Below are 12670 nucleotides of genomic sequence, written 5' to 3' on the forward strand. Positions count from 1 at the left end.
AAAAGAACCATTATAATTATAGTTTTCCTTATTTATAATAAAAAGTAAATTAGATATAAAACTTTAGACTCATAAAAATAGGATAGAGTATTTTCTTTAATTTTGCCAAATACAAATAGACTAGGTATTATAACTATAATTCTTGCTTGATAACTGTTTCATTATAAGTAATTTTACTATGTTAAAATGAAAACCTTCCTCTTTGATTAGACAGAAAAGGCAAGTGCTGTGGGATGGTTTTTCTGTATGTTGTGAATATGTGTTGCTACCATTGGTTAATAAAGTAGCTGTTTTGGCCTATGACATGACAAGTTATAGCCAGGTAAGAAATCCAAGGAAAGATAAGAAGATGTCATAGCTAGCTAGCAATAAGCCTGAGCTATAGACCAAAGAGTTTGTAATTAATATTAAGCCTCTGAGTGATTATTTTAAAAGTGGCTGCAGGACTGTGGATCCAGGACAGGACAGAAAAAATGTTTGGCTACAATCTTTCTCATGGCAAGTAGCAGAAAAGAAAATTAAGTACTGAGATTTTGTTTTGCTTTTTGTTTTTCTGCAACAGGGTATGGTGTTTTAAATGAAAATGACACCCATAGGCAAATCATATATTTGAGTGATTAATTACCAGGGAATCGAACTGATTGAAAACATTAGAAGGACTGAGATATATGGCCTTATTGCAGGAAGTGTGTCTCTGGAGATTGGCTCTGAGGGTGGGCTTTGAGGTTTAAAAGTGAATACCAAGCCTGGAGACTCTCTTTAAGTCTGCAGGCCAGGAAATGGCTGTCAGTTACTGTTTTAGCAACATGTGTGCCACCATGCCTCCAGCCATGATGCTAATAGACAAAGTCTCTAAAACTATAGATAAACCCCTAGTTTTCTTTCATAAGTGTTGTGTTTGTCATGGTGTCTCCATAGAAATAGAACAGTGACTAAGACACATGGTTTCTCTGTGTAGTCTCAGCTGTCCTGAAATTAGTTTTATAAACCAGAGTGTCCTTGAATTCAGAGATCTGCCTGACTTGGCCTCCCAAGTGCTAAGATTAAAGGCATGGTCAACCATTTCCACTTGCAAATACTGAGATTTTGAAAAACAACATACAAGACACTAGCCAAGTTTTTCCAGAATCATACAGGAACACTGCTTCACAAACACTGTCCTTACCTGTGACATGGGGGTGCTTCAGCAGGAGCAGGAGAGCATATCTCAATGTTGTGCTTGTTGTCTCTGTCCCAGCAGCAAACAGATTGGTCACAGTTACTGCCAGATTTTCAAGTGTATAGTTCAACTGGTAATTGCAGTTTTCCTAAGAATAATGTTACAAAATTATCTGATAATTTGTTACTGGCACATCCAATTACAATTAATTTATAATATAGCATAATTTTATATTGTTGAAAATGCAAAATTCGGAACTAATACTAGAAGTGGAAACCAATACGGCATTTCAGAGATTATGCTGTAGATAGCAAACATGATTTCTACATTTATATTTCTTAAAATTCTAAAATTATCTTCTCATATGTGTGTGTTTTTACAATGCTTGGATTTAAGGCCTTAGAAGATATGAAGAGACTTGTATTTCTTTCATTATCTAGTCTCTACTATCAAAACATATGTAGGGAAAGATGTGTATGGTGTTATTTTATTTGTATTAAAATGTTATTTGTATGTTAATAAATAAAGTTGCCCGGGGGTCAGAGCTATTAGCAAGCCATAGGAAACCAGGGCAGTGGTGGCATACGCTTGTAATTCCAGCACTTGGTAGGCAGAGCTGGGTAAGTCTCTGTGTGTTCAGGGATACAGCCATTATTGGATACACATGCCTTTAATCTTAATACCAATCATGGAAAACCTGGAGGCCTATACAGACAGGCCGTGAGGAGGCGGTCATGTGGTTGGGTTTACAACCAATGAGAAGGCAGGACAGGAACTCTATATAAAGACTTTAACACAGGGGTAGCTCTGGTTCGGAGAGGTAGGACCACTGCAGGAGGAAGGGTAAGGTTTTAGCTCTTAGCTCTGACCTCTTGGCTTTCTTCTTTGCATTGGTTCTGTGTTTCTTATTTAATAAGAAGGTTGGCTACATCTACATTTGGCGCCCAACGTGGGGAGAATTCATTAAAAACCACTTGGCTTGGCTTGGCGGCAGGTCCGGTTTCCGGCCTGGGCGGCCCGGCTGCCTAGCTCGGGCCCAGGCCTGACTGACCCGCAGCTGGAGCTACTTGCAACTGCTACAAACAACTCAGGCCTGCCCTGCCGAACAGGGCCCCTGCCTGTAAAGCCAAGGCTTGACTCGGCTCAAGCGGCTTCTCTCTCTCTCTCTCTCTCTCTCTCTCTCTCTCTCGCTGGATTCACACCTTGAACACCAGGTGGCTGTGAAATTCCCTGGGATTCTACTTTTCTACCCAGACTTGGTAAGTCAATTAACATATCTATTTAAAAGAGAATTTTTTTCTACATTAAAAAAAATGGGCTTTATGTGTACATTGGAAGAAAATTGGGCTTTGTTTGAAATTTTAGGCACTCTGACAATGGAACAACTATATGAAAAGATTAATATTGATCGAATTATTCAGTTTATTACTTTTCTTATCCTCATTTTACTATTTAAAAAGATCATCAACTTAAGTGCCAGGATAACAGTCTTAGAAAAACTTGTTAAACCGGTAAAAATGAATTATAGAGAAATTCAAATTCAGACAGAAGAAATAAATAGTGAAGTTGTTTCAAAATTGGATCATAAAGTTACAGAAAGAAAACCAGTTTTCACACAATCACCCTTAATTTATCCAGTAGCCGTACAGCAGCTACCTGATGAAGAGAATGAACAAAATACTTGGGTTCCAGTTGAAATGTTAGACTTACGAAGATTTAAGGAGGCAATAGCATCTTATGGCATGCACTCCCCATATGTAAAGCAAATGTTAAACACCTGGTCAACTTGTAATAGGATTCTACCAAAGGACTGGCGGGAATTGGCACAGGCTGTTCTTGAACCCGGACAAAATCTCCAGTGGAAAATGTGGTTCAATAATGAGGCTAAAAATATAGAAAGACAATGGAGGGATAGCGGAATACAAGTCTGCCAGGATCAGCTTATTGGAGAAGGCCAATATGCTTCAGTACAAACACAATGTTCATATGATGTCCAAACCCTAGTTCTATGTCGAACGGTAGCTTTGAATGCATGGGACAGAGTTGAAGAACCAGGAAAAAAAAACTGAGTCATTTACAAAGGTTATACAGGGCCCCAAAGAATCTTTCACAGATTTCTTACAAAGATTGACTTCAGCAGTACAAAAAATGGTCCTGAATTCACAGGCTAGTCAGATAATAATTGAATTTTTAGCCTTTGAGAATGCAAATGCAGCGTGCAAAAGAATAATTAGGCCATTAAAGGCAAGATCTGCACCTTTGGAAGATTGGATTAGAGATACAGTTAATGTAGAGGCTTATGACCATGATAATATGTGGATAGGAAAAGCAATTTCAAAAGGTTTGAGCAATGTTAGATGTTTTGGATGTGGAAAGCAAGGACATTTGAAAAGGGATTGTAAACAGGCCATTCCTAGAAATAATGTTTCTTCAAGGAACACTGGCAACAGAATGCCCCTTCCTTCTGGAGTATGCAGAAGGTGTGGTAAGGGAAAACACTGGACCAACGAATGTAGATCAACAAGGGACAGACAGGGTAACCCTCTGCCTCGAGCTTCGGGAAACTCCCAGAGGGGCCTCAGGCAGGCCCCCACAGTAAATCCAGTTCAAACCTTTCCTGCAGTTGTAGAGGAAACCCCTACTCAAAGCAACTAAATAACCAAATGTCTATTGGAATAAATCATGTTAGTCAAGATGATGAAACAGAGAAAATAGGAAATACAGGAAAAAACATAAAGAAAATTTTTTGGCAAACTTCTATTAATGAACAAAGACCAAAACTAACAATAAAAATAAATGGTGTTTTGTTGTCTGGTCTGGTAGACACAGGTGCTGACATTACCATAATTGCACCAGAATTTTGACATCCAACTTGGCCTCTTCAGGAGGTAAACATTCAACTCTTAGGAATTGGGACATTATCTCAAGTGAAACAAAGTGCAAGATGGCTTGAATGTATAGGTCCAGAAGGACAGAAAGGAAAATTAAAACCATATATGGCTAACATAGCTATGAACCTGTGGGGTCGAGACTTGTTACAACAATGGAATACTCAGATTAACATCCCTCCAATCTCAGAAACAAATCATAAATTAGTACATGTTTCTGAGAGAAATATTAAAAGATATTATTCTAATGAGTGCTCACCAGCCATCCATGTCATACAAGAACAGGGCACAACAACTGATAATCTTCCAAAAACACTAACAGCTCTACCTTTAAAATGGTCAACAGACAAGCCTGTATGGGTTCAGCAATGGCCTTTAACAACAGAGAAACTCCAGGCTTTACAAGAGCTGGTGGAAGAACAGTTAAATGCTCATCATATTGAAGAATCAACCAGCCCTTGGAATTCTCCTGTATTTGTTATAAAAAAAAATCTGGTAAATGGAGAATGGTAACAGACCTTAGAGCAATTAACAAAGTAATTCAGCCAATGGGCTCTTTACAATCTGGGATTCCTTTGCCTACTCTGTGACCAAAAGTATGGCCTCTCATACTTATTGATTTAAAAGACTGTTTCTTTTCAATACCCTTACAAGAAAAAGACAGAGAAAGATTTGCTTTCACAGTGCCTACTTATAATAATTCTCAACCGGTTAAAAGATTTCAATGGAGGGTTCTCCCACAGGGAATGTTGAACAGCCCAACTTTGTGCCAATATTTTGTAAAACAGCCATTAGAAGTGGTACGTAAAAAATTTCCTAAATCTATAATTTATCATTATATGGATGACATTTTATTAGCTGATTCAAATGCAGAAACTTTAGAAAGAATGTTTGAAAAAGTAAAGAAAATTTTGCCTTGCTGGGGATTACAAATTGCTTCAGAAAAGGTACAAAGAGGAGATTCTATTAATTATTTAGGATATAAAATAGAACTTCAAAAAATTAGACCTCAAAAGGTGCAAATTAGGAGAGATCGACTACAGACTCTTAATGACTTTCAAAGATTATTTGGAGACATTTCTCATCTAAGAACTATTGTTGGGGTAAAAAATGATGAACTGAATAATTTGTTTAAAACCTTAGAAGGTGATAAGGACTTAAATAGTCCAAGAGAATTATCACCTGAAGCTGAGAAAGAATTGGCCTTGGTAGAAAAGAAAGTACATGAAGGGCACGTAGATCGTATTGATCCAAAGCTGGATTGCATTTTGGTTATTTTACCTTCTAGGCATTCCCCAACAGGAATATTAATGCAAAGGGAAGATATTATATTGGAATGGATATTTTTACCAAATAAACCAAATAAAAAATTAAAAACTTATGTGGAAAAAATCTCTGACTTGATTTGGAAAGGAAAATTGAGACTTCATCAATTAGCAGGAATAGACCCAGCAGAAATTGTCATACCTTTAACTAAGGAGGACATTGAAAAATTATGGATAGAAAATGAAGCTTGGCAAAAAGCTTGTAGTAATTTTTTGGGAGAAATTAACAGCAAATATCCCAAAAGCGATAGAATTGATCTTATAAAGAGAGCTGATTGGATCTTGCCTCGAATTGTGAGGAAAAAAACCCATATCTGGAGTTTGTACATTTTATACAGATGCCAACAAACAAGGAAAGGCAGGTTACAAATCAGAAAATTTAAGTAAAGTGGTTCAAAGTCCTTATAATTCAGTTCAAAAATCAGAATTGTATGCTATTCTGTTGGTATTAATGGATTTTTCAGAACCTCTCAATATAGTAACTGACTCTCAGTATGCTGAAAGAGTAGTATTACATATTGAGACTGCAGAATTTATCCACGATGCTTCAGAATTAACTTCATTATTTATTCAATTACAAGATACAATCCGAAAAAGGAGTCATCCTTTATATATAACTCACATTCGATCCCGTACTGGTCTGCCAGGCCCTCTAGCACAAGGCAATGATGAGATTGATAAATTATTGATAGGAAATGTGCTGGAGACCTCAGAATTTCATAAAAAACATCATGTCAATAGTAAAGGTTTAAAAAAGGATTTTTCCATAACCTGGCAACAAGCCAAAGAAATAGTAAGGAAATGTCCTACTTGTTCCTTCTACAATCAAACACCATTACCAGCAGGATGTAACCCAAAGGATACTCAGAGGAATGAAATCTGGCGAATGGACGTGTTTCACTTTGCAGAATTTGGAAAACTGAAATATGTACACCACACTATCGATACTTATTCAGGATTTCAATGGGCAACTGCTTTGAGTTCTGAAAAAGCTGATTCTATAATCACTCATTTGCTAGAAGTTATGTCCATTATGGGTATACCTGCACAAATCAAAACTGATAATGCTCCATCATATGTCTCTGTTAAAATGAAACAGTTTTTTGCTTATTATTATATAAACCATGTTACAGGTATACCACATAATCCTACAGGTCAAGAAGTTATAGAAAGATCAAACAGAACTCTAAAGGATATGCTAAATAAACAGAAAGGAGTAACAAAACCCCCCAGAAATAGACTACATAATGCTCTATTAACTTTGAATTTTCTCATTGCCAATGAGAAATGAACAACAGCTGCAGAGAGACATTGGATAATAGAAAAAACTACAGAATATAACCAACCTATATACTTTAAGGAAGTGCTGACCTCAGAATGAAAACCAGGATATGTGTTACATTGGGGACGAGGTTTTGCTTTTATTTCTACAGGAGAAGATAAGCTGTGGGTACCATCAAAATTGATAAAGGTTCGATTTGAACAAGAGAGACCTCTTAATTAGAGGAGGTGATAGTTCATCAACTATCATAAACATCCAATTTAAACTGACTTACACCAGTAACACATGCCTTTTCATTTAATCAGATAACTTGTCAAAAAGGAACATCCCCAAAAAACCTTGGGGAAAGGTTTTTGTTTTTGTCTTTTAGGAGAATGAAGGTTAAGGAATCTGAAGAACACTGGACAAATGAGACAACTGAAGAAAAGTTACAAATCATCTATCCTAAGAAACAGAGTGAAATGGTGTATGGGTATGCTATCTAAAAAAATTTTATGTCTTCCTAAATGTTTGTTTCTGCTTTTCCTTAAAGATTTAACACTATTTAACTTCTAATAGTCCCAGTTCAATTAAAATTTAAAGCTGACTTTGGAGTTGGAGAATGGCTCTCTCCTTCTTTAAACTCAAGCATGTTGTTAAAACGAAAATGCAAACTCCCTGTATCATGCCAGAAGAAAAGAGCCATCCTCTGCTATGGGACAGGAGAAAAGCCAAATTAATTAAGGGACTATTCTATTACTAATCTCAACTCTTTGATTCTATTCTGATTCTTTAAACTTTTCTTAAAGTATGAATTTTATATCAAAATTTACAAGATTAATATATATAGATATAGACATGGAAGACATTGTGTCTTCCAGGTCCAGAGAAGAACAGATCTATTTAAATCATTCTGTTGAACAGTTTTTGTATGTACAGTATTATGGTACATTTTTTAGTATGATAACTTTTTTTTTGTATTTGTACATTGGACTGCTATAGTTATACTTTTTTATATTAAAGGAAAAATCCTTGTAAAAAAATATATATATAGATATATATACATTTTAAACTTTGTTAAGATATAAATGGTCATATAGAGTACTAACTAATTCTAAAAAGTCGCATATATAGTCTTTGTGTTCGAGTCTCTTATCAGTTTTTTGCAGGAAATCACGGTCAGGCCTAACATCAACTGAAGTCTCCAAGAAGAAGATGGGGCCCCACAACAACAACAATTCCACGTGGACAATAATAACATCACTAAGCTGACAAACATCATCTACAGATCAGCTTTGGACTACAAAGTGCTCAGAGCAATTTTGAGAGAGCTAGCTGAGATGATCCAGTCTCAAAGACTACTTGAATAAGGATTTGAGATAAACCCTGAATTTTGGCATTATACACAGACTGGATAATGAAGGATATATTTACCTTTCCTAGAATTTGACAATTAACCTAAAATTTTTCTTTCAGGATAAAGATACCTTCGCCCATACCCAGCAGGAAGCAATTTCAAGAATACAATGCCCACATTCCCAAAGAGGTGGTGTGGGGCGGTTGGTTTTTTTGGTCTTTTAATGGGTTTTGGGTCTGGGATAATTTTCATTGATTAGGGGGGTTGGTTACAAGTTGTTGTCAAGGGTTAGGAAAAAGGCTAAGCAAAGGAGATTAGATTTAAGGTTCTTATTAAAAAAAGAAAAGAAAAGAAAAGAAAAATGTAAATACTTTACATTGGATTGGATTGTTTTATATTGTATACAAATTATATATATTGAAATTGATATTGTTGGAAAATGTTATATATATTTTTTTAATTGTACCATTCATCTAACAATGTAATGCAATTTTCTGATCCTTGAATGTTATTACCAACTATTAGGATATAAAGAAATGAAAGTTAGTAGTTAGACATTATAATAGAACTTGTAGTTATATTAGGTATATTTTCAAGATTGAGTAGATATATTTTAGATAGACAGGTTATCTTCAAACCCTTCAGAGATCTACAGAATATGGCATTTAAAATGTTTTAATAACTTAGAAAATTTTTCTTTTTTGTTATGACTATGAGACATGTCGACTCCTGGCAGTACCAATCTACTTCAGAGAAAATATGGGCATTGAAGAAACTGTATATGGAGTTAGCTTTCATTGTGGCAAAAGTTAGCCACTGGACAACAAAGTATCCTCGAATCAACAGGACAAAATGAACAGACAGGACATGAAACAAAGGACTACTGATTCTTGCCAAAACAAGTGTGGTTATGGCTTTATCAAAAGGCATCTTCAGAGGCCAGGACAATATGGCACCATCCCTGAAGTGGCCTTCACAATTTGGAAAAGGTACAGTGCCCTTTTCTTCGAAGGCAGCTGAACAGGCAGTGGGCCGATGGCCTCTGATGTGCAATGGAACAGCAGCTGAAACAGTTATTCTTGAAGAGTAACTAAGCTCACGCCTCTCAATAGTAGACTGGCATTTGATAGAGGGATATGGAGAAGAATGGGATGCTGAGATGAAGCCATATATACACAGCCAAGAAGAATGGACAGCTGAATTAAAAAACCATCAACAATTTCCAGAATTTAAAATCCTGAATCATGACATGACACTAGTGGAATTCAGGTGTTTCTGGTACATGGACTACTCTCACTCAATGTGAGGTTGAACTGTTGACCTTGTGTACATCCTACTTCACAAATGAGTCTGTCAGATATGCTAAGCCTATAGGCTGAAGATGATGCCCCAGCACTGTGGAGAAACCTCAGGTGACTGTCCAGACAGCTGGCTGTTTCTGTCAACTCACAAATTTTTTGGAAGTTGCTTGCATGCACTTCCTGTTTTTATTTTTGTTAGGTAATATTATTTCCTTCTTGGGTCTCTGAGGGAGTTGAAGATTAGTTAGTTATAGTTGAAGTTTAGTTAGTTATAGTTGAAGATTAATTAGGATACATTTTGGACTTACCAAAATAGGATAGATAATGAAATTATTTTCTCTGAATTTGTCAAATACAAATGGACTAGACATTGTTTAGGTATTTATTACTTGTATATATTGTATATAGTTATTGTATTTTTGTATATAGTTTTTCTTATATTAGTTATAAGCTTTTTTTTCCTTTTTATTAAAATAGAAAAGGGGAAATATGGTGATATTTTATTTGTATTAAAATGTTATTTGTATGTTAATAAATAAAGTTGCCCAGGGGTCAGAGCTATTAGCAAGCCATAGGAAAGCAGGGCAGTGGTGGCGTATGCTTGTAATTCCAGCACTTGGTAGGCAGAGCTGGGTAAGTCTCTGTGTGTTCAGGGATACAGCCATTATTGGATACACATGCCTTTAATCTTAATACCAATCATGGAAAACCTGGAGGCCTATACAGACAGGCCGTGAGGAGGCGGTCATGTGGTTGGGTTTACAACCAATGAGAAGGCAGGACAGGAACTCTATATAAAGACTTTAACACAGGGGTAGCTCTGGTTCGGAGAGGTAGGACCACTGCAGGAGGAAGGGTAAGGTTTTAGTTCTTAGCTCTGACCTCTTGGCTTTCTTCTTTGCATTGGTTCTGTGTTTCTTATTTAATAAGAAGGTTGGATACATCTACAGATGTGTGTTACATTTATCTGGGGGATAAGTAGACTCATTTATAAGAAGAAAACATAAGTGCTAAACAAAGTGAGATTTGTCAGGCACTTGACTTTGGCCCATAATGTCTACTCTTCAATGTAAACATTGGTTTGAAATGAACTCTTTTTGTCTAAATTAAACATATCTATGATATTTATTATGACATTCATAACTAAATTTCCTCTTATTTGTTGGGAAGTATAATTTAAATTTATAGCAAGAAGCAAATAGAGGACATAATGGTAGCCATTGCAAGTCTTTATGAAGAATTTGATAAAGATTTTTGAAAAGGTTTTTCATGGAATCAATATGCTGCAGACTCACCATAAAGTTCAAATTGTGTAAAGGAGATAGGGATTCATAGTTATCAAGAATAGGTTCACAGATTCAAGATGATATGGCTCCATTTCACATAGGGGTCATCTAGAAATAAGGTTATTGTTATGGGGAAGAGAACATGTACTATATGAATCCAACAGACACTAAGTCATGAACACAGAGTGTGACATACTAATGTCCCTCTTGGGGATTAAGGAGAATATAAGAGTATCTAAGTTACCAAATCAGATATTTGATGTGTAATAGGTTCCTCAGCAAGGTTTACAGCTTGAAATGTTCAGTCAGGAAATCATAGATAAAATATCATTTTCTAACTATTAATAATGACTTGTAATTGCTTGTGACCTTCAGTGTATCCAATTTTGTAAAATCAACACTATTAAGATGACTAGCCTTCTCTGTATTAATGCTTGCCAAAGACACTTAGCTACCTTTGTAATGCAGATTCATCTCATTTTCTAACTGTAAATGTTACATTGGATATGTCTTAAATTATTCACAAGCAATTATACTCAAAAACTAATGCATTTGAATAGGTTGTGGTGCAGTTGTGGCAGTTGTATCTTGACAGTGACCAACAACTCCTGGCTCAGAGTCAAGGCACCCACAGCAACAGGGAAACCCTGCCTTACTAAAATTCTTGTCAGATACTCCTGTGAGATAACAGTTCCAAGAAGATAACCTAATATTTCCAATTTTCTAAACTAGTAAAATTCTAAGTGCATTATAAATATTTATCATAATACACATAGAGTAGTATTGCTCTCAACTCATCAATGATACTTCCTACTGGAGCAGATGGAGATCAATACTGAAAGCATCCACAAGTCAAATTGCAGAGAATTGAACTGTGGAATGTCCATCCCTAATTTATATCATCTTCAATACAACTCTTACAATTGAAGCTTAAGGCACATCTTGGAAGAGGAGGAAGAAATATTATAAGAGCCAGAAGACCAGGGTTTGCAGCAAGAATGTGCCTGCTAGATATGACATTGTAGCTACACTCATGAAATTTAAAACATGTCTATGAATCCATACCTGAAAATTGAAAACATTAATTAAAATGACAGCTGTGATTAGCAGAATTGCATGAGAGTTCAACACTAATAAAGAGATGTTGGCAATGAAAAATTACCAAGAGAGTCAGATTTAGCTTTTTTCAGAATTGAGTGCCCTAAATGGTTTTCCAATCCAAACTTATACCCTTTAACATACAAGGAAGACTAAATGGACATATCAGAATGCATTTAATTCATGTACTTATCCAAAAAACTTATACATTCAATAATTATGAAAGAATAAAAGGCCATAAATTTCTAAGAAAGCACTGAACATGAAAGGTGTTGGTAGAAGAAGGTAGGAGGCAGTGACATAATAATATATTAATTGAATAAAATATTTAAAAGTAATATTGATATTCCTTAGATCTATTGACCAAGAAAACCAACAACATAAAGAGGTCAGGGGTTTATCACTCTTTAATGGCTAATAATACATTCAAAAAGAAATATGAACAATTTAGAAGGGCACTTAGAAAACATAAAAAGACCCAGCCTACAGAATATGGGCTTAGAAGAAGAAAGGAACATCAGAGCAAAGACATGGAAATTATTCTCAAATATACCTTGGAAGAACATTTCTCAAAACTATAAAAGGAGATGGCTGCCAGGTATAAGAGGTCTACAGAACTCAAAATACATGGGACCAGAAAAGAAGCCTCCCATGACATATGATAGTTTTGATATTAAAAACAGAGAGTAGTGAGGTATGGGTATGCCTTGCTAGTCAGAAGAACAGATAAGAGACCTACCTGCCTTTGGTTATAGATCCTGAAGACCCACTCCACTGACACCCATTCCTGTCCCACCCTCTCCATGATGCCATGCTGCTGCCCCCACCTTGGCAGATAACCGCTGCTCAGGTGCAGGCTATGGTACTCAAAAGTAAATCTGCAGAACATGCCAGTCACAACAGATGCAAAACATGCTAATCTGCAGAACAGGTGCAGGTCACACTAGCCAGGAAAAAAAATAAGAAAACTTAAGCAGAAACTTGCTGCTGGACCA

The 12670-nt window shown here is 36.0% G+C and overlaps 1 protein-coding gene across 1 annotated transcript in view; it reads right to left on the reverse strand.

The window, feature by feature from the left end:
- LOC128094871 (cytochrome P450 2C29-like) overlaps positions 1 to 12670 on the reverse strand; it is a 46520-nt gene that overhangs the window by 16799 nt on the left and 17051 nt on the right. Inside the window, exon 5 of the mRNA XM_052713457.1 lies at positions 1166 to 1307. Within this exon, the coding sequence (XP_052569417.1) occupies positions 1166 to 1307 (142 nt within the window). The remainder of the gene's footprint in view (positions 1 to 1165; positions 1308 to 12670) is intronic.

The sequence above is a fragment of the Peromyscus californicus genome, unplaced genomic scaffold (assembly GCF_007827085.1).
Source record: "Peromyscus californicus insignis strain IS unplaced genomic scaffold, ASM782708v3 Scaffold_4__1_contigs__length_199733344, whole genome shotgun sequence".
In the NCBI taxonomy this organism is placed as follows: domain Eukaryota; kingdom Metazoa; phylum Chordata; class Mammalia; order Rodentia; family Cricetidae; genus Peromyscus; species Peromyscus californicus.